The sequence below is a fragment of the Spermophilus citellus genome, assembly GCF_964194105.1.
Source record: "Spermophilus citellus genome assembly, chromosome: 2".
Lineage (NCBI taxonomy): Eukaryota > Metazoa > Chordata > Mammalia > Rodentia > Sciuridae > Spermophilus > Spermophilus citellus.
Window position 1 is genome coordinate 197,010,036 of NC_138183.1, and position 23,147 is coordinate 197,033,182.

General features: G+C 35.6%; 1 protein-coding gene across 1 annotated transcript in view; it reads right to left on the reverse strand.

Moving 5' to 3' along the window:
• LOC308641722 (uncharacterized protein) overlaps window positions 1-11,641 on the reverse strand; it is a gene marked incomplete at both ends in the record, with an annotated part of 31,362 nt that extends 19,721 nt beyond the window's left edge. The window contains 4 exons of the mRNA XM_081280336.1: window positions 3,797-3,971; window positions 4,392-4,514; window positions 7,842-7,888; window positions 10,712-11,641. Coding sequence (XP_081136462.1) covers window positions 3,797-3,971; window positions 4,392-4,514; window positions 7,842-7,888; window positions 10,712-11,641 — 1,275 coding nt within the window. The remainder of the gene's footprint in view (window positions 1-3,796; window positions 3,972-4,391; window positions 4,515-7,841; window positions 7,889-10,711) is intronic.
• Window positions 11,642-23,147: the final 11,506 nt, after the last annotated feature.

Consider the following 23,147-nt stretch of genomic DNA (forward strand, 5'->3'; position numbering starts at 1 on the left):
AAGCACAAATGATTTTCATAAGTGTAATGACCCCTCCAGAGGCCAGATCTACAGCTTTAACCTGGGATCAAATAGATTCAAAGCAAAGCAAAAAAAAAAAAAAAAAAAAAAAAAAAAAAAAAAAAAAAAAAAAAAGTTAAAAGCAGATGATGAAAGATACTTAGATATTAATACCTTTCTATATCCATGACCTGTCAGAAAAGATGTGTTCCATCCATTGTTCTTACTTTCCAGCTAGGAAGCTGTTTATCTGGGTGAGTTTCTTCTCCACGTGTTATACCTATACTTAGCTGAGGATTTCTAATTGTAGCAAATTTTAAGAGGATGAAGAAAAAATACCAAACCAGGTTATCTTTATCCTCTATCTCTCAGTAACAAACTTGCCTTTGGCATAATTATTTTCTCTATCTGGCCTCAATTTTTTGCTTGTTTGTTTTATCAACAATAGGTGAGACAGACCAAATTCTTGTCATTTAAAGGTGGAAGAGATAGGAAGGTGATTTAATAACATCTTTCTAACTGCATGTGAAGAAATGGACAAGCTCCCCTCAATTAGTAGCAAAAGTAAGATGAGAATCAGATTTTCAGGATCCTCTTCTATTTTTCACCTACTAAGTAGTTCTAAATTTACTAATATTTTTCAAATATGAAAAGACAGTCTGCGGTTTGGGATGTGCGTGTGTGTGTGTGTGTGTGTGTGTGTGTGTGTGTGTGTGTGTATGTGTGTGTGTGTAGTTTGAAATCGAACAATATGAAGAGATGAAGCATCCTTTTGTCATTGATAGCTTTGTTTCTTGGGCCACAATGACCACAGTTCAGCTCCCATCCCCTGAAAGCCAATCTTTTCTGAATCATGGATATTAAAATCTCCTAGTTTTGTTTCTTGTGTTCTCGTGTCCTATGCTTTGCCCTCTCTTATGTAAGAAATGTTTCTATTCTTTTCTTCTTTATATTCCTTTCTCCATTCAGAGAAAATGACATTTTCTGATCCCATTATCACATAAAGCTAAGAGGCACACATGAATCCCTTTGCTGTCCCATAAACATTTTAATGATTTTTTTAAAGTGTGTGTTCCTATTCATGCAGTTCCCATCTACCTAGTAAAACTTTAAAAGGAAATGTATATTTCTCAGGTGATGTGCCCAAAGCTAGTTTAAATAAGTGGAATTTATTGATTTTTATCAAGGAATACATCTAAATGGGATGTCATTTTTGTGTTAAAAAAGTAATCATGTGGGGCCGGGGTAGTAGCTCAGTGGTAGAGTACTTGCCTAGCATGCCTGAGGCACTGGGTTCCTTCCCCAGCACCACATAAAAAAACTAAATAAGCAAAAGTAATCGTGTATTCTGTTTATATGACTGACCAATCACAGTAACCTGAAGCTCCAGAAAATTAATCTTCTAATCGAATTTATATAATGTTTTCTTGAGAAAATTGCCTCATTTATGCATTTTATTCTACATTTCTTCAAGAAGATATCAATGCCTGTTTGTCTTCATACAAGTTCTCCACAGGTTTGGCAAGAATTACCTGTCAGATATTGGAAGTTATACTTTCCCATACGTTGTTCTCAGACTCTCATGAACAGCTCATTTAGTCCTCCCAGTAATCCATGATTTAAGTGATTTAGCCCCCCATTTATGTAGATCTGTGATTGAATGGTAATTTATATTTCTAAATGCATGTCCCATAATTTTACATATAACACTTCCAGAAGAAAATTAATGTGATTGTTGCATTATTGTGTGTTATGGCAAGCCTGGAGCTAATTTTGACCTTTATTCCTAGCTTATCAGGCAACTTATACACAATGATTTCAGATATATTTTCTTTCTGTAGCTCTACTAGGCTTTACTTTTAGCAGCTCATCCCATTTAAACAAGATGTGCTCATTGTTATCAACAATCACATTTAGGAATTCACTACTTCTTAGACTTAACCTCCAGTCATAATGGGCATCAACAGAAATTTCTTCTAACAAAATTTAGAATGTTTTATATCTGATGTTTACAAATACAGAGTTCAGTTAGCAGGACCTCCTACTCTCCATCAACTACAAAAACATTTTATATTTTTAATGTTGGGGAGTTTGTTATTATACTCATGTATGTATGTATTCCTACTTACTGTAACTTGTTCTATTATTTTCCAAAATTTTACATAAGTAATCTCTTTAGATTTCTTTTAATAAAAATACATAAAATCCTATTTAGAGTGATACTCTCTATTCAATCAATATATCTTGTTATGATACAATCATAAGGAAGATGGAATAAGATGTTTGTATGATTTTTCAGCTTGTGAAATGGTTAATGAAAAAATTAAATGAGAGGTTATATAAGGTTGTTATATAAACTTTAGTTAGGAATTTTCAAAAGAAAGAGAACAAGAAAATTATAAAATATCAGATATTTGGGCAGGTGTGAAGTGGGACAATATATTCAAAGTGGCAAAGTGGTTGAGTGCCCCTGAGTTCAATCCCCAGTACCCAAACAAATTATATTCACTGTTAACTGGTAAAAATACAATGAAAAGAGGAGCCTAAGTTAGGTTGAGCTCCATTATAAACAGCAGAGCACCATTCTTTATTCATCTGAGGCACAGTAATATCAAAATACTTAAGCTATGAGGTTATCCAACAGGCTAGGTTTTGTGAGCTACATCTTATCCTAATTTATGATCCTTTTTTTATTCAATAGATTTCTTATCAATCTCTTCAACTTGCTATCTCCTCTAAGATCTGTGAATATGGACTTCACCTCCCACCCTATTCTGCTTACATTCATGAACTGGAATTAACTCAGTGACTTGAACATGCTCAACAGCTACTAGTAAAAGAGTAACTCCTGCATAATGCCTACAAAAGCCTGGAGAATTAACATACATGTAGGTAAACATTCAATATTGTTGAAAGAACAATATTCTGTTTCCTGATCTGAGGAGCAATTCCTAAAATGTGGGAGAAGGTATTGTTCACCCTAATCTAGAGAACATGGGAAAATTGGGCAAGGCTAAGACTACCTGAAGATTCTGAGCTTTGAGTGGATGGAATAATGTTATGAGACTGAGAATCTATACTACAACTTCAAAGGTTGCAAGGGGATTTAACTTAATATGATATATGTCTGGGGTTTGGAGATGGATATGGAAAAAATTTTATAATTGCCTTTGTGACATTTTGAGAAGACTCCAAAGCCTAGTAGAATCAATTATTTTTGAATCATAATTTTCATTTAGACACTTTCCAGGGGATGAACACTGGATCACATTCCTCAGCCACAAATATCACATTGGCTTTTTATTAATGCATATTAATTATGAAGAATAATGGGTTTCAGTGTGATACATTTATTCATGCGCATACCATACACATTGGCTTTTTAAAACAATATCCAAGAACACTATTCTCATATTGACCTAAATTAATGCCCAAAGATTTAAAGTCATGTGGTGGCATTTTCATCCATATTTATCCTATTCCTAGAGGAAATATAAAGGAGTGACCTTCTTCCTTCCCATTAATGATTTTTCTCTGATAGGTAAGAGAATAAATGATGATTAGAAGTCTTAGCAGTCCCATGGGATCCACCAACATGTCATATCTGAACCCAAAGACAGTGGTCCTGATTGGTATCCCTGGACTACAGCATGTGCAGTTTGGGATTGGATTTCCTTTCCTTGGTGTATGTCTGGTGGCTCTCCTGGGGAACACCTTCTTGCTAATCATTATCCCTATAGAACGCAGTCTGCACCAACCAATGTACATCTTCCTGGCCGTATTGTCAGCAACTGACCTGGGTCTCTGTGTGGCCATTGCTCCTAAGATGTTGGCCATCTTCTGGTTTGATTCTTACTCCATGGCCTTTGATGCTTGCCTCACCCAGCTCTTCTTCATTCACGCCTTGCAGGGCATGGAGTCTGGCATCCTGTTGGCCATGGCCTTTGACCGCTATGTTGCCATCTGTAATCCTTTGCGCCACACATCCATTCTCACACCTTTCTTTCTAACTCAAGTGGTGCTGATGGTGGCAATTCGGGCAACAGTGCTTGTTGGTATTTTACCCATTCTACTCAAAAGACTGAATTTTTTCCACTCTCTGGTTATTGTCCATTCTTACTGTGAGCACATGGCTGTAGTCAAGTTGGCTGCAGAAGATGTCCATATTAACAAATCATATGGGCTCTTTGTGGCTTTTGCAATTCTAGGTTTTGACATGATCTTTGTCTTCATCTCCTACATTCTGATTTTTCAAGCTGTTTTTCATCTTCCCCAGAAAGAGGTACGAATCAAAGCATTCAACACGTGTACTGCTCATATCATCGTCTTCCTGGAGTTTTATATCCTTGCCTTTTTTTCCTTCTTCAGTCACCGTTTTGGTCATGTATTACCCTATGTCCACATCCTCTTGTCCACCATCTATCTGCTTGTGCCCCCTGCCCTCAACCCCATTGTCTATGGTGTGAAGACCAGGGAGATCCGCAGAAGGGTTGCTCAGATGTTTGTTCTGAAGTCTGCCACCAAGCAATGAGCCAACAGGTAATATGTCAGAGGAAAACTATAAATGTGCCTGTTTAAGGTGAACTATATGTGGCCATATTTGTGAAATATTTACATTACAATGCCCCCTAAAAATTTATATTACAAAGATGAACAGTCAGAACAGGAGATAAACCTGGCAAAAAAGTTTGTATGTGTCTCATAAATTCTTATCATCCCTCCATTTATCCCTTTTTCTTTTCTGATCTTTCTTTTTGTCTTTCTTCTTTCCATCCTTATTTCCTCTTTTTTTTTTATTCCTTCCTATTCATATATCTATTGAGTATTTCTGTAATGTTAAAGGTATTTATCTTTTGAATGTGACCCAAGAACATATTCTTTGATTCTATAGTGATGATATAAGAATATCGTACAAACGTATTTTAATTTTAGTTAGGCTATGGTAAAAAAAAAATAATTTCATATGAGGAGCAACTAATGTAAAATTTAAGAAATAGTAGAAGACCTCATAGACATAGTCATGGGAAGTGTGATATTTGAATAAAAACATTTTATTCAGATGATGAAATATTATTTACCATTATTTAAATTCAGTTTTTATCATTATAATTCCCATAGATGTATAGGTATGATTTATATATACAAATCAAGAAAAACAGTTTCATCTCTCCATCAGTGACCAAAACATACAAATCATTCTGCAGCAGGGGATTATGTATTAATATTCCAGTTAGCTAATATTCTGTTTTATTTACCTGCAAAAATGAAGTGATTTTATGGGCGAGCAAACAATTCAACTTCTCAGGCCAGAATTGCCTCTGATGTCCTTGGATGAAGCCCATTATCTGCCTTTGTGTTGAAATTCTTAATAAACTTATTTTTTACCAAAAGGTAATTAGGAGATAATTTCAAGAGTTTTAAGACCCAATCAATTAAATTAATGAAAGACTGTGATGAGGAACCTGTGGCATTGTCTCCTCACATGTTCTTATCCTTATGGATCAAAAGGATTTAGAAGCTGGTGAAGAAAACCCAAGACATTGAAGTTTAACCCTATCCTCCTTAGTCTCCATGTCATGTCAGACCTTCCTCTCCAGAGCCTCTGTTACTTGAGTGCATATACACCACCATGACTACCACCACACGAACACTATAGCAACTCATTTGGTCTCTCCACTCACTATAGTGGTTTTTTCCCTCCCTTTTTGATGGTAATTTTAATGGCTTATATTATAATCTAGAATAAGAAAGGAAAATCAAAGTTTACCTTATGGTCTCAATCTAAAACAGACGATTAATGACAAGGGTCTCCTATCAAGTGTCCACACAAAGCAAACCAAAGCAAGAATTTGGGTGTAAATAGTACATTTTGGAAATGGATTCAAGAAAAATCTTGTGGAAGCAGGAGCAAGCAAGACAGTAATGGGGGAAAGCCAATAAATATCTACTACTGAATAAGTAACTACTATGGATTATAAGAGCTCTCTCTTGCTAGGGATACTTGGAAAAAAACATAAGAAATAGGACTCCACATTGGCCTACAGAGTGGCTAGAAATATGAGATATTTATTCAGTGATCCCATTCTTGATTGTCAGATGGTACCTCCTAGGATATCATATTCCCAACATTGCAGTTGTGTAGGTCTTACTCCACAAACCAGAGAAAGGTCTTATACCAGAGTCACGGGAAATCATTGGCATGACCAGGAATTGTCTACAAGCAACTCCTAAATTAGTCTGAGAGAATATGAGCAATTTTTAAAAAGCACCAAAAAAATTTTTTTAAAAAAGTATTTACTAGGAAAACACACTACAAAAATATGGAGGCAGGAGTTTATTCTCTGAATTTCCTTCATCATTTCATGGGGAAGATAACAAAGTAGTGGAATCTGTTGGATACATCATAGATTGTACGGTGGCAAAGAACTCCCAATCCCTGTGAAGTTATCTTTGTAAAAGAATTAATATTTGGGCATTAGATACTAAGAAGTCTAATATTTGCGTTAAGTAATCTAAATTAAAGTGCCAGCTGTTTAGAAGTGTAAGAGAAACACCATATTTCCAGTAAAGATTCCACAGGTAACCAGATTCAGTGGAAAGTGGTGTTTTGTTATAGAATTTTTTTTTAAACTAAAAATTATGTCATCCTTAGTTTTCCAGGGACATAAGATAGTGGTCAGAGGACCTTTATTTTTGTAATCTTATCTGCAATACTGAGTCATATTGGATCACCTTCTTATCCTAGACTAAATATTTTTAATTAAAATTGTTTTGTATACTTTGTATACAAAATAGAATTCCATTTATATCCTTTTATAGAAAGATACACAAACAATAGATCAAGAGAGTTAGATTTCTCGATAATATAAAGTAATTCTCTTTGAAGAATAGAATATACCAGTGGAGGATAGTTTCAATCCTCCTGCCATAGTCTCATATACAAAATTGACACATCTGTTTTGCCATTTACCATTTATTCATTTTATTTGATATGGATTATCTTAACTCAATATTTGTTAAAGAACACCCCATGAAAGGGACATGAATTCATGTAGGCAGAAAGGGATCTATGGCACTGTTTTTCACAACAGTATTTTTCAAACCACATCGTTCTGCAATGTAACCATCAAGAAGGGAGTCTACTTCCCATTTTCTGAATATGAGCAGATTCTTTGATTGCTTTGAGCAGTAGAATACTGTGGAAATGATGCTAAGGGTTTTGTATGTTGGGCAAAGCTGGTCTAGCACTTGAATCTTTTACCTACTGAAGTCCTGGAATACCATGTAAGAAAACAAGGCTATTATGAGGGAGAAACAATGGCAAGGAATTCAAAGGACCCAGGCTTATCAGTGAGGATGTCATACTGAATACTTATCCTCCTCAGACACTCAAGTGATTCCAGCCCCATTCCCCCTCCCATCATGCAGGCATATGACCAAACTCAAGAGAATATTCAATTGATTATAGCCAACCCAAACTCTAAACCCTGAAGTTGTTTATACTTCTGAAAAAGGTAAGCATAATAATTGAGAAGGAGACTATATTCAAGGAACACATTGGTCTGCTGAAGGTAAAAGAACATCTTTTAAATAAAACTTAGAAATACAGCTGATGACACTTCACTATCAGAAGATGGAGAGAAAAATCAGCTAAAACAAAGTGCTTCTTTCTACCCTCTCTCCTTGTTCCACTCTATTTCTCTCAATTTCACCCCTTCTTTTCTTCCCTTCTTTCATTCTCTTATTCTTTTATTTTGGTGGATGGGCCGAATGTATAAGCCTGTGTATTTTTATGATCTTTCTGTTTTTTGAGAGAGAAGCTATTTTAAAATGAGACTTACCCATTGTATAAACATTCATCAAACTTACATGCCACACATTCTAGATTCTATGAAAACAAGAACAAAGTATTCATAATTCAAGGAGAATATTTTATACCATGTGATATTAATCATGAATGAGGAAGAAATGTGTGGCATTGGGAATCACTGAAATGGACAATAACATATGTCAGGCATAGCTGGCCTAGCACTGTAACCCAACAATTGACAATTTATTTAAGTAAATTTATGTACATGGAAAGTGGCATCTACAGGCTGTGAGATTTGTTGGAACACTTTAATATGCATATCTAATATATAAACATATGCAATTTGTGTATATGTATGCATAGCTCAGGTGAAGAACATGAATGTACTGGGAAAACATGAAAGAAAGAGAGACAGAGCCAACAGATTGTTTATAGATAAAAAATGACTTAGAAATATGTGTAGGAAAGAAAAATATGTATTTGTGCATGTTTGTGTGGGTAAGTAGATCCATGGTGTTTGAATTGTTTAGAAACTTTTAAAACAAAAAACAAAACAAACAACAACAACAACAACAACATAAAACTATGACAGGATTTAAAGCCTCTGAAAAAACAGAATCTCTGGGAATGGCTCTACCCTTAAAACATGTCACTATGGGAACAATGGCAAGTCTAGAAACAAACAACTGAGGTATGGGATAGGTCATAGATGAATCTATGAATATGTAAAAGGGTTGGTTGATATGTGAAGGCAGGAAGTAAGGACAGCTATTGAAAGAAGTGTTTTTTGAGCTGGGAAGAATTTTTAACTAAGAAAGACTGAGGGAAATGTCTTCCAGATATCAGAAACACAGACAGATTACTAAGTAATGTGAGTTTTTTGGAAGCAAAGCAATAGTGTTGGATTGGATTGATATGCCTGTCCTGTGATTTGTTGAGAAGAGAGCTCCTGACTCTTTTCACACTGGTATCTAGTCGGGCAATGATTACAATAAGGAGTTCACATCTACCTTGAGGAACGGGATGCTGAAGATTTTAACTGGATGAAAGGAGGTGTCTGTTTGAAAAAGATGACTTCAGTTCCAGTTTCCAAGCAATTTGAAAAACAGAGAAGTTAGAACTAAAAAGGCTAAAACTTTTTAGAGATGCATACACTTGTGAGGTAGGAAAAAAGGAAGTAGGAATGTGCAGGGACATGTTGGTGATTGGTTGGGTGAAGAAACAGTAACGAAATAATTAAGTAATTTCAAGGCTGCATATTAAATTTGGCTCAATTCAAATTGTTACAGAAAAGGAAGCAGCATGAAGAATCCTCTCCCCCATCAAACCCTCATTCTGGGGATCAAGTCATAAAGCTATCAGACATGTCACTCAGATTAACAGGAATGAGTTTATTGAACGGATAGGAAAAGGGAAAGTGGACATCTAAAGAGAGAGTGGGTCTTCTCAGAAAGGAAAGGGACAATGTGCCTCTCCTCTGCTACAGTTTTATAGGAGATTGCAGAGAAGTTACTAGAGAATCCTGCCCAGATTCACCTCCTGACTTTTGACTAACAGCAAGATGGCATCAAACTTTCAAGGCCCACTGCCATGACAACTCTAGGTCACATTGGCCATGTTGACAAGTTCTAATTGGATTCTTAACTATAAATTCTTACAGATTTTTTTTTAACAGGAGGAATTATCCTTATCTCCCTGAGTTTTAGGATCAGGTCTATGAAAAGAGTCACAAAATTCTCCCTCTCCAGGTTAACGTGGGTTCCTCTTATTTCTTATTATTTCAGGCCTGAGTTTCTCGTGCAGATAACAGGTAGTTTGCTGAGGAATGTGACCTAGCCTATTCACTTAAACCAGGCAGGGATGCATGTAAATTGCATCCTGGAAAAGAAAGCATATGGGGGTTAGCACATTGGGCCCATTTATAGAATTGTCTTTTTAACCTCATGTTTCAGTCACCTCCTATCAAAAAGACAAATGTGGGGAGTACAAAGAGCAATAGTTATTTCAAGGAGGTTAACAGTTTAGTTGGTGAACTGTATAGTAAGTACTGCTATCCACAGGTACTGTATTATGTAGCATGCATCTAAAGGGTAGACCTCACATAAAATGTTTTTACCACCATAAAATAAACTTCTAAAGAGAGTTTAATTTGCAAAACAGTAAAGATGCTTATATAAAGTGCTTCATAAATTATAATTTGCTTTCTAGAGCATGGTTATAATTCATGGTTTATGACACAGATTTGGACTTGAAATAGCAATTAAAAACTACTGCTTTGCAAACTTCAGTAGAAATTGTTGAAGTTGTCCTCCTGGGAAGCAGAAGGCCAAACAGTGGTATTTAATGGAGCTGAAGGAAGAAGGAGATAGAAAGGAAACCACACTTCTTCCATTTTTGTCTTTAGGACAGAATAATTGACAGAAATGTTGGGAATATTTGACAGGTTAATTTTATGGAATAGTTTTCAAATTTGAAAAAAAAAAAACCTTAATTGGAAAACCATCATATATATATATATATATATATATATATATATATATATATATATATATATATATATATTTTTAAAGAAAAACCCCTCAATTGGAGCCCATTAATTACATTATCTCATTCAATTGGTACCATCAATAAACCGGATATTTGCTCAATGTGCATTAAACTCTAAATAAGTTCAGGAGCACACAACAAATATCAAAACTGCAAAACTGTTAGTTTCATAATATAAAGGAATTTATATAACATGTATTCATTGTTTCCAAATATGATCTAATGAAGTATCTGATTTCCACTAAAAGAATATTTAATATCAGATATGATAAAAGGATCAATTATTTATTCTGTTTCCTTCTTTATCTGTTACTATGTTTGCAAATAGTTTCAGTGTAATCAGGAAAGTTTTACCCTTAGAGAACTAAGAACATGCTCTCGAATTTTCTTTGTCTTAATACCATAAACAATGGGGTTCAGGAAGGGGGGTACCACAAGGTATATATTTGCAATGAAGATGTGAACCTGGGGGGGCACATTGTGTCCAAAGCGATGAGTCAGGAAAGTGAAGCCAGCAGTAGAGTAGAAAACAACGATGACACAGACATGGGAGCCACATGTGCCCAGAGCTTTCAGACAGGCTTCTCTGGAGGGAAGACGAAAGACTGCATGGAGGATTAGAGCATAAGAAAAAGCAATGAAGAAACAATCACAGGAACCAATCACAAATGCTACACTGAGGCTGTAACGCTTGGTGGCTCCTATGTCCACACACGCCAGCTTCACCACAGCCATGAACTCACAGTAGGTATGTGCGATGATTCGAGTCCTGCAGTAGGGGAGCTGCTTGAGCAGGATGGGGTGTGGGGAAAAGAAGGCTACTCCCCTCACCAGCACAGCAGCTCCCATTTTGGCAATGCGACTGTGGGTGAGAACAGTGGCGTGATGCAGTGGGTCACAGATGGCCACGTACCGGTCAATGGCCATGGCCAAGAAGAAGCCTGATTCCATGGCAGTAAAGCTGTGGATGAAGAACATTTGAGCCAGGCAAGCATCAAAGGCAATGTGGTGGGCTCCCAGCCAGAAGAGACAGAGCATGCGCGGCAGCGTGGACGTGGACAGCACCAGGTCAGTCACTGAGAGCATGCACAGGAACAGGAACATGGGCTCGTGGAGACTTCGCTCTGCCCTCACCACAGCCAGGATGGTCACGTTCCCCACCACAGCCACCACATACATGGAGCAGAAGGGAATCCCAATCCAGACGTGCAAGTGCTCTAGCCCTGGGATGCCCATCAGCAAGAAGCTGCTTGGAGATATTTCGGACTTATTGGCTGGTTCCATGGTGCAGCTGCCCTCTGTCTTCTGTGAAAGAGTCCTCCAAAGGCAACAGTGTTCTGCCAAAGTCATTACCATAAGTCTGAAAACAAATGAAAAACGTGTTTGGAAGATTCCAAACCATCACATTAGAAAGCTTTCTGAATTTAGAGTGGGAAAAAAATAAAAAAGACTTAATGGCACTAACAAAAAAACATGCAGCCAGACAAAAAGTACTAGCTGCACTAGTCAAGAATTTGGTAAATTTCCTTTAAAATCATTGCTAATTATCTGTGAACAATAAAATAAAAAATGAATAATTCTCTCTGAATTTTAGTTTGTTTTAATCATAAGCCAAATTAACTTTTAATATAAGGTTTTATAAATGAAAAGGGTCTTAGAAATCCTCTATCCCATTTTCTTATTTTTAGTATAATCCTGAAAGACAATTTTCTAGCTGACATTTGAGTACTCTCAGGTAAGGTTATTCATTTTGTAGAGGGACCACTGCATATTTGTTTTTCCTAGTATTTCTCAGAAACTATACACAGGACCCTTGGGGAATATGACCCTAAACCTTTGGAACTCCACAGGCTTAATGGATTCAACAGTTGAGAGTAACATGCATGTTTCTACCAAATTCTTTTTCAAATGAAAACACCCACTTATTTTATGTTTAATTTTCAGAAATCTGAGTTTCCTTCCTACACATTTCTACACATTCTCCCATCTGCCTTGTACCTCTTAACTTACATCATGTGTATTGTTATATGCTAATTTAAAAATTAGCACATAGAAGACCCCATTTTGTTCAGACATGTCACCCTGGGTGAAGTTGGCTCCCCTTTCCTCATGTGGCCACTTGCATAGAACTGGCATCTCCACCTCCACCAACTGCATTCCTGACCACAATGTCTTTAAACTATGGAGCTTACTCTAGCTTGCTTCCTGAGTTGGTATAAAAATGTGTAAATTCTGAGAATGTATTTAACTTGGTGCTTTTGACTCTATGAAATGTGTCTTATGATTCTACTTACCTCTCATGCCCCCCATTTTTTATGGTTTTTCTGTTTTTAAGTAGCTTCCCACCAATGTTCAATGCCTTGGGCTGCAGAACTCTCTGCTTCTTTGCTCCCTTGAGCGTGGCCAGAATACATCCTTTGTCTTTGCTTCAAAAAGACCCAAAGTTGTATTTGGGATTTTGAAATAGCACCTTAACAGTATCTGAACATGTTAGTCACAATAGAGATTACTCTAGTCACCTAGTACTCTTTTGATAATTTCACTATTGGTATGATCACAGTTTATTGCATTCATATACAAAATAAGAAAAGATAATGATATTTAGTTGTTCCTAACATGAAAAGGACACTGTCCTTGCAACTTTTCATGTGTCAATTTTAATTTGGAGAAATAGGTAAGCTGAATATTGTTTTCCAGAATAACCAAAGGCAATCCTTAGCAAGAAAAGTGAAGCAAGAGGCATCACAATACCAGAAATTCAACTATACTACAGAGCAATAGTTACAAAAATGGCATGGTATTGGCACCAAAATAGACTTGTAGACCAATGTACAGAATAGAGGACACAGAGACAAACACACATAAATATAGTTATCTCATATTAGATAAAGGCACCAAAAATATTTTGGAGAAAAGATAGTCTCTTCAACAATTGTGCTGGGAAAACTGGAAATCCATATGCATCAAAATGAGATTAAACCCCTATCTCTCACCATGCACAAAACTCAACTCAAAGTGGATCAAGGACCTAGGAATTAAACCAGAGACACTGAGCCTAATAAAAGAAAAAGAATGCCCAAATCTTCATCATGTCAGATTAAGCCCTTATTTCCTTAACAAGACTTCTAAAGTCTAAGAAATAAAATAAAGCATCAATAAATGGGATGGTTTCAAACTGAAAAGCTTCTTCTCAGCAAAATAAACAATCAGTGAGGTGAATAGAGAGCCTACAGAATGGGAGCAAATTTTTACCACATGCACATCAGATAGAGCACTAATCTCCAGGATACATAAAGAATTCAAAAACTTAACAGTAAAAAAACCAAATAACCCAATCAATAAATGGAAGTGAACAGACACTTTTCAGAAGAAGATATATGATTGATCAACAAATATATGAAAAAATGTTCAACATCTCTATCAATTAGAGAAATGCAAATAAGAACCACTCTAAGAGTTTATCTCACTCCAGTCAGAATGTCCATTACTAAGAATGGAAGCAACAATAAATTTTGGTGAGGATGTGGGGAAAAGGCATACTTTTATCTTGCTGGTAGAAAAAGGCACATTCTTACATTGCTGATGGGACTGCAAATTGATGCAACCAATTTGGAAAGCAGTATGGAGATTCCTTAGAAAACTTGGAATGAAACCACCATTTGACTCTAGTATCCCACTCCTTGGATTATATCCACACTACTTAAAAACAGCATACTATGGTGACACAGCCACATCAATGTTTATAGCAGCACAATTCACAATAGCTAAATTGTGGAACCAACCTAGATGTCCTTCAATAGATGAGTGGATAAAGAAACTGAGGTATATATACACAATGGAATATTACTCAGTATTAAAAGAGAATAAAATCAAGGAATTTTCAGGTAAATTTATGGATTTGGAGAATATCATGCTAAGTGAAGTAAGACAATCCCTGAATGCTTTCTTTGATAAGTGGATACTGATCCATATTGGGGGTGGGGGTATGGGAGGAATGGAGGAACTTTAGGGTTAGGGCAAAGAGAAGGAAGGGGAAGGGAGGGGGCATGGGGGTAGAAAAGATGGTGGAATGAGATGGACATCATTACCCTAGGTACATGTATGAAGACACTAATGGGGTGATTCTACTTTGTGTACAACCAGAGAAATGTAAAATTGTGCTCCATTTGTGTGCTATGAACTGAAATGCATTCTGCTGTCATGAATAACAAATTGTAAAAAATAAATTAATTAATTTTAAAAAATTGTACCAATTCAAATAACAGCCTACAATGTTACAGAAAAGGAATAGCATCACAGAGTGACTGAGAAATAAGAACTCTAACACAATTCATACCTTCAGAACTCATGTTGTTTTTGCTTTTCTGAATACAATATTTTCTGTGGCGAACATTAAATATATAGTCACCTTTAAACTTTCAGTAGTTTACATTACTTTAAGTCACTTTTCAGAACATGATTTAAGCAAATATTTAAACATCGCCTTTATTTTGCTTGCATATGTGAATATAACACAATGAACCCCATTACTCTGTGTAGTTAAAAAGAAGGAAAAAAAAATACTTGGCTTGGCTCTTCAACTTGACAAATTATATTATTTTAAGTAACAATTTGAAATTAATTTTTTGCATTTATCACTGTTTAGACCTTTAATTCCATCAGCATTATCTCTAATTTTGTACTATGTATAAAAATTACTAAAATACATCAGGCACAGTGGTGCAGTCCTGTAATGCCAGTGGCTCAGGAGACTGAGGAAGGAGGATCATGATTTCAAAGCCAGTCTCAGCAACAACAAGACATTAAGCAACTCAGTGAGACCCTGTCTCTAAATAAAATAGAATAAAGGACTGAAATGTGGCTCAGAGATTGAGTGCCACTGAGTCCAATCCCTGGTCACCCAGAAAAAAAAGTTATTAGAATATAATTTTGAAATATGTTTAGGTAAGTTGCAGGCTCCTTTATGTCCTTCTAAAAATTAGGTTTAGTCTTATCATCATACTCTATATGCTACTGACTAGGTAACAAGGAATATTTTGAGTTTAATAATAATGGAGTTTTACATGATGAATTCTTTTTACCCCAGTGTAGCTTGCAAGGTCTGGCCAGTTATACCACAATTGCAAATATGTTCACATTAGCCAATATTTTTGAGTAAATATGGAGAATGTTAAACCAATTGCATGCTTGATTAGAAATACTGCCAATGTTATTTAGGAATTATCCTAGTCTGTTCTGGGTTTTTTAAAATGATTATTTACACAATTCTATTCAATTACTATGATATATTGCTTATAAGCTATAAAGTTCATTAAACCTTAAAATGTATCAAATCATACCAGCAATGCTGTCTCTTCAGTTTTTTCCTTTTCTTCCTTATAATTGTTTTTATTCCCAGAATATGTTCTTCCTATGTGCTTACTAAATGCATTTATCTCCTTCATGTTGCTCTCTACATGTTAATTATATCTCATTCCTTAGCTTCCCAGTCTGTGCAGTGGGAAAAGCAAAAGTTTCTGGGAAAATTAATTAACTAAAGCATGCCAACAAATTAGAATATCACCTGACACAAAGATGAATTTAATTAATCAAGCACTGGAAAGAGTTCATGTCTTCATTATTCTGAAGGTAATGTGATTCCACTAAGGTGACTGAGAAAAGACACAACAAACTTGGAGCTGCACATTAAAAAACAAAATAAGCCATTTTCCAACCTTCTAGACAACTACTCTTTCTTTACCTTCCACTGGATAATACTGAATTTCTAACTATTCTCTGAACATACTGTGCTTCTTTGAAACATTGTACCTTTGCTCTCATACTCTGTTGATGGCCATTATATTATAATTATGCATATTAGTGGCATTCATTAGGTCATATTTGCATATACACATAACATAATTTGATAAAAAACTCATTTTCATTAACTTCCCTTTCCCTACCTCTTTTTTTCCTAATATTTATTATCATGTATCTGTGATATTTATCCTTAACTTTACCATGGATGTTCAAAAAGTTGGAAATTACCTTTTTGAGAATCTCATAATTTTGTCAGTGCACATACTTGAATACAGCTCCCTTCTCTCTTTTTGTGTTTGGGGTCTCTGCCTTCACTCACCCAAACCAAACCCAAAGTTGACAGTCCTACAGAGAGCCACCCCTATAAGGAGCAAATGCAAAGCATGCTCAGATAACAGGAGCTGGAGTTATGGCTGACTATAGATTCCACTTAGTTAAAGGATATATATGATTGATGGCCTTCTGGGGATAAAGGTCCTTTTCCCAAACTACAAGACCTAAATTACTTTGAGGTGGAGTAATTCTGAATTGTCCCTTAAGATAATTAATGAAAGCATTATTTCCAAGGGTCAGCTGAATGCTTTAATATGGAATATATTTGTTGAATGTATCAGAAAATATATAATACTTTAGAACCCCCCACATACACAAAAAAGGGGTCCTATTTATGTTCTGAGACCACCATTTGCTAGACCTTAGGATTAGTATTTAAATTTTTTTCCCTCACTTAATCTTTACCTGGCTTTGGAATACAAATTAAAATTAAATGGATGAGAAAAAAGGAAGAACAATTGACTTAAAATTTGTTGAGAATGCTATAGCTAATAAAGGTAATGCCAGTAACCAATGCAAATATTTCAGAAAGATTCAAAGAATATTGTATGCCTGAAATAAGGTCTATACTCCATCTGATACAAAATGCTTAAATCCACATTTACAGTGATACCATCCAAGTGAAAGGAATGCCTTTACAATCTGGGTAAACCAACCGCTCTTGCAAAACTTTCAGCTGTCCACTTCATCCTTTATTTTCCTCGAGTCTCAGTGAATCTGCATTTTTGTACGGTTTGCCTGTGCTTCTGCTGCTGATGCTCTTCCCATCTCCCTTGCCCATGCTTTCTCAGCTCCTTACTCATTTTAAGGTTACAGATGGACTGTCACTGCCTGTGTTTTCATGATTTGTCACCAACAATCTGTCTTCCAGATATGAATTAAGAAACAATTCCCCTTTTGTACATATCTGCTGCTGGCCCATTTAATCTTCTCAAAAATTGTTCTTATATGAATTCCTCAGATTTTCAACTACTTAGTTCTTTTATTTACTTTTTCTCTTTAGCTGGGCATGGGTATGCATACATGTCATCTTACCACCTCAGGAGATTGGCTCAGGAGAATTGTTTGAGATGAATTTGGATAATTTATCAATTCCCTACCTCAAAATAAAAAATAAAAAGAGCTAGAGGTGTAGCTCAGTGGCAGAGTGCTTGCCTAGCATACATAATGCCCTGGGTTCAATATCCAATACCACAAAATAATTATCTCTCTACCACCCCCAAAGATCCTATTCACTGTTTAATTGCTGGTAACTTCTCACATCTTTTCCCTAGATTCCATCTCTAACTTAAACTCTTTCGTGTTTAGGTCAGAAAGTTCCCTACCTGCTGTTTCATATCTTTCCAAGCTTGTTCTTTTCTGTACTGCATCTTCAGCAATCCATTCCTCATCTTCTCTGCCTCAGCCAGCAAGAGATACAACATCAGATTCTTGCATGTGCCTAAACTATCTTTTCCATTCTCAAGTGATTATAACCTTGTGGGTATTCTCACCTTTACTAAATTTTACTCCGAGTGTGAATAGCAGGTGTTATGCAATGTAGACAGACTATGGTTAGATTTATATTAATTTACTCATTGCAACCATAAGAAAATCAGTTTCCCTTTACCATAGTTGCTGATCTAAGTGGTGTGAAATTCAGATTACTTTCCTACTCAAACATCTAGACAGTCAATAGGCAGAATATGTAGGAGGAAATGGTTTTTCTCTGCTTACAAAAGTAAAGGAGACCATTCCCTCCTCATCCACCCCTTTATGCAAACCAAAAGGGGATTATTCTCATCCACTTCTTAGGAATGTTAGTACAGTCTCTCCAGGAGCCATGGAGCTAAACTGCTTTCAGTTTAAAGATCTAGAATGACTCCAAGTTACTAGGTAATATTACTCTTAAAAATATAAATATATAAGGCAATTGAAGCCCATCTTTCCACTTTGGAAACTGAATTAAGAGATCTACTTTTGATAATAACTTTTTGGCATCTAAATTATAATAGAGAAGGTCTATTTAACTTTTATATCAGACCAATGTAATTAACAAATGCCTACAGATTTAACCTAATAGCATGTGACATTGTAGAGGGTCAGAGAAATTTGGGGGGGGTGATCAAGCAAAACTATTTTACCTTCAGGTGACTTTGGCATAGACAGGATTTATTTGGGTTATACATTGACAGGTTTGCATGTTGATGAGTAAGGGGAGGAAGTTTCTTTGCATTGGACCATCTAGAAGTTATAGCCAACTGGGAATATAAAGAAGAAAGGCCAAGAACTCTAGGACAAAAAGGAGGCTTGTATGTGTAGGTAATGGCTTAGCCACATTGTGAAGGAATGTTTTGGTTGTAGCACTCTGAGAGTCCTTTAAGTCCTTGGTCTTTATAGTTTCAGATTTGTTTTACTGATGGCTGCAGATATGGGTACAATTTTACTGGATATGCATCACAGGTAGACCATAAATGACTCAAAATATTCTTGGTTGAGCTATGTGTAAAGATTTTATGCTAAAAACTTGAGTTTTACACATGCCAACTTTATTTTAACCTATCTCAGCCCATTGTGGTGAAATAACAATTTAAGGGTTAATATACAGAGGCCACAGTGATAGGTAACAGACAGATGTGGGTGGTAGGAATATAAGGTTAAGCTTATAATTCCATAAACTGGGCTTCCTCTGCTGATCCTCTAATGCTTTCTTTTAAAAGTAATTTACTTGCAGCTCTACCTGGATTAAGTCATATTCCTCAGCAAACATCCTGTTATCTACAGGAGAAATACAGGCCCCCAAAGCTCTTCTGTGTTGATAAGAACACAGCTTACCCTGATGTGAGGGAAATTTGGGGATCTTTATACAGAATAGATTCTAGAACTCAGGGAGATAGGATAACAAGACTCAAAAACACCTCACCTAAAAATTTGAAAGAACCTTTTCAAATTAGAACTGGTCAGCAAGGGCCACTGTGACCCAGAGTTGCCTTGGATCTTTAACATGTCATTACAGTAATAAATACTCCCCTCTATGGGGTAAGACCATGTGCAGTGAGGACTTGGAAGCCTGGATCAAAATTCTGCTGTCCTTCAACAGTCGAAATTACAATTGGGCAAGACTCTTTGTCAACTTCCCTGGGGTCCACAACTAGAGAGAAGGAGGTATGTGCCACCTCTTCTCTCTGAAAGGATTCACTGCTCTCCCTTGAGAGTGTCCCCTTTTCCCCATTTCCTATCTCTTCTAACTTATGCCTGCTATTCTCTGCCATGCATCTGAAATCTTTCTGCACAATCACAGGAGCAGTTAAACAAGGACATTGGTGGTCCCTTGAACTCCACAAATGTCCTTGCTCAGCCACAATAGCACCATTCTTTCAAATGTCTGTTTTGTTCCTGGTGTACTAGTTGACCACATGTCCTTAAATAACTTGAGCTTTTCTTGACTTTCATGCCTAAGATATTTCTTACTAATTTTTCTGCATGGACTTTTCTTATTCGAGCTTTTAAAAAACTTATCCATTATATTTCAGATCTATACTCAGAGAAAATATGACCCTCTGTCCAATGTTGCCCCCATTTCATGTTCTCTGTTAATGCATCATGTTTGACAGAATATGTCATGTTTCCACAATGTGAAGTTATTTGCTAAATATATAATTTAGTTTGTCTTATGCAGCTTCCTAGATATGGCCTTCCCATCAGATATATACTGCATGAAGCATGGTTTCCATGTGATTTACATGTTCTTTGCTAAGACTAGATCATAGTAGGAGTTTAGTGTACTTTCATTGAATGAGTTTATTGGGTAAAGACTTACTGGAACATTTATGTGATTGGTAGCTTTAGTTCCTGACTCCTCTAAGATATGTGTTGCCATTGATTAAAAAAATAAGTGAAGATATGTATGTTTCTTTAATATTAACTAAAATTCACATGAAGATAAACTTATAAGGCATTTTTCTTCTTGTATACCACTGTGAAGATGCTGCATAAACACAGCTATAAAGTTGATAGTGAAAATCCACCAGCTCAGTTTTTTCTAAGCATTTAAATTGCCTTTTTTTTGCATATTTTTACACTTTTATTTTTATCTATTTCATTACATTTAATGGTGCTTTTCATTTTTCATGTGAATTTGTATTATTTTTGAGTCCTTTTATTTCAGCTTGAAAGACCCCCTTAAGCCTGTCTTTTTTCCTCTCTTCCTCCCTCCCTCCCTCTCTTCCTTTCTTCCTTTGTTTATTTTTAATTGGTTCTTTAATTATAAATGATAGGAGAGTGCATTCTGATATAATTATCCTCTTTCTGGAATCATTCTCTTCTCTTTGTTCATTGGCAAATCTCCACCATTTGTCATCAGAATTAATGAAAATCTCCTCCTCATGATGAAGTTACCTTAAGTTTACCACTCTAGGTTCCAATTTATACATTGCTCTTGAAACATTCTTTTTAAATTTCTGATTTTAGCAAGATCATGATAAATGAACTCCAATGGAATCAAAACTCATGTAGAATTTTAAAGTTCTTATTGCTTTTAAGTATGTTGATTGGTATGTAACAAAGAGTATTCTGTCTGTAATTAATACATTATTTCTCTCAGCGTTAACTATAAATAAAGCATAATTTAGAAAGAAAAATATTTAAATTTTAAATTATTTTCTGAAATAATATTATCTGCATGTATAATTATTTAAGAAATTCAGTTACTGAGATTTGTCTTGATAAAGATCACCAGAGCTAGTGAATTGTTGTTTTGAAATTCCAAACTGAGCAATATGTCTTGTGAAGCAATAGTCTTCAATTCTTCCTATTACTTCCACTTTTAGAATTTTACATATATATGTATATATATATATATATATATATATATATATTAGAATATATATTAGCATTTTAAATATATATACACACATATAAATATTCCAACCTAATCACTAAAATGTCAAATGGGGTGTGATAAAAATGAGTGTATACAACCAGAAATATGAGCATAGAATATATGCTTTCCTTTCAAGAAAGGGGGTGTAGAATCAAATCAAAGTGAGTTAGATCCATGGGGGTACCTCAAAGGTATAACCCACATAGTCCCACTTCATTCAGAAGGGGAGAAGAAAGTCAACTGGGAACATATAATGCCCCCTGCCCTCCCTCACTATACTTCTTCCTTTCTCCTCTCTTTCTATTTAATTCCTTCCTTTTCCTCAACAGTTTTGTTCTCCTATTCTTTTATTTCAGTGGATGGACTGAATGTGGAAGTCTGGCATATTTTGTGATCTTCTAGATTCAAGAGCAAAGCTACTTTAAGGTAAGACTTACTTGCTCTACTTATAAAATTTATCTTATATGTCATGAAAATTCTAGATTCTTTAAGAACAAGAATACAAAACACTCATTTTAGTGTAAAACATGATCATGCAAAAAGAATATTTCATATTGAACCCCGTTTGGGTCATGAATGAGGAAGAAATGGGTGGTATTAGAGACCAAAGAAAAGGAAAACAATGTTGAGTGAAGGTAAAGAAGAGAGGTGAGGAAAAGAAAGACTGAAAGATGTAAGTATGCTAGGATATGATTCCTAAAAGTTGAATAAAGGCTTTTATTGATGTGGTAGTCCCTTGTGAAATAAGTTGTCAATTTCTTTGAGCAAATCTATGTATTTGAAAATAAACACATGAAAACTGAGATAATTAATAGTGGTTTGCATATTTTAAAATGAAATTGAATATGCATATTCAGGTTATGTACAAGTACACATTCTTGTGTATATATGCATATTTCAGATGAGGTTTAGAAATATAAATATGCTAGCATGAGAGACAAAACCAAGACTCTGTTTGTAGATAAAATTATTGAAAAAAATATTTTTAAGAGTGTGTATATTTATATATATTCATGAGGGTAAATGTCATCCATATTTATGTTCCTTCAGGTAGACCTGGGGATATCTAAACCTGGAGCATCAGAGATGGCAAGATGAGTATTATTTACATATCTAGTCTCTTTCTTTACAAAAATTTAATTAAAAAAAACTGTGACATAGATTTAAAGTCTGTGAAAATCTGATTTTCTGAACATTTCCCTTGCCCTTAACAAGATGTCACTGGAGGAACAATGGTGGTGAAGGGTGGTAAGGGGGACAAACAACTGAGGTACAGGACAGATACTAGATGAATCTTAAAGCTAAAGTCAAGAAGATGAATGGTTAACATCATTTACAAATAAACATTAAGGACAGCCCATTGGAAGAAGTGCCTCTTGAGGTGGGAAGGATTTTAACTAAGAGGACTGAGGGAAAATGGCTTCTAAATATCACAACAGCTAGAATAGTAAGCAATGTGAGGCTCTTCAGAAGCAAAGCAGTCATGTTGGGCTGGATTGATGCCTGTTCTATGATTTCTTGAGAAGAGAACTTCTGGTTCTATTCAGACTGGAGTCCAGTCATGCAATGGCTCTTCTATGGAGTTGATCCTCTACCTTGGGGAACAGGATGCTGAAGATTTTAAGTGGATGAAAGACGGTGTTTGAGAAAATGACTTCAGTTTCATTACTATTAATTTGAAAATGAGAGAAGCTAAAGCTAAAAAGGTTTAAACTGTTAGAAATGCATACATACAAGTGTATGGTAGAAAAAAAGGTCGAGGGAATGTACAGGGACATGTTGGTGATCAGTTGGATG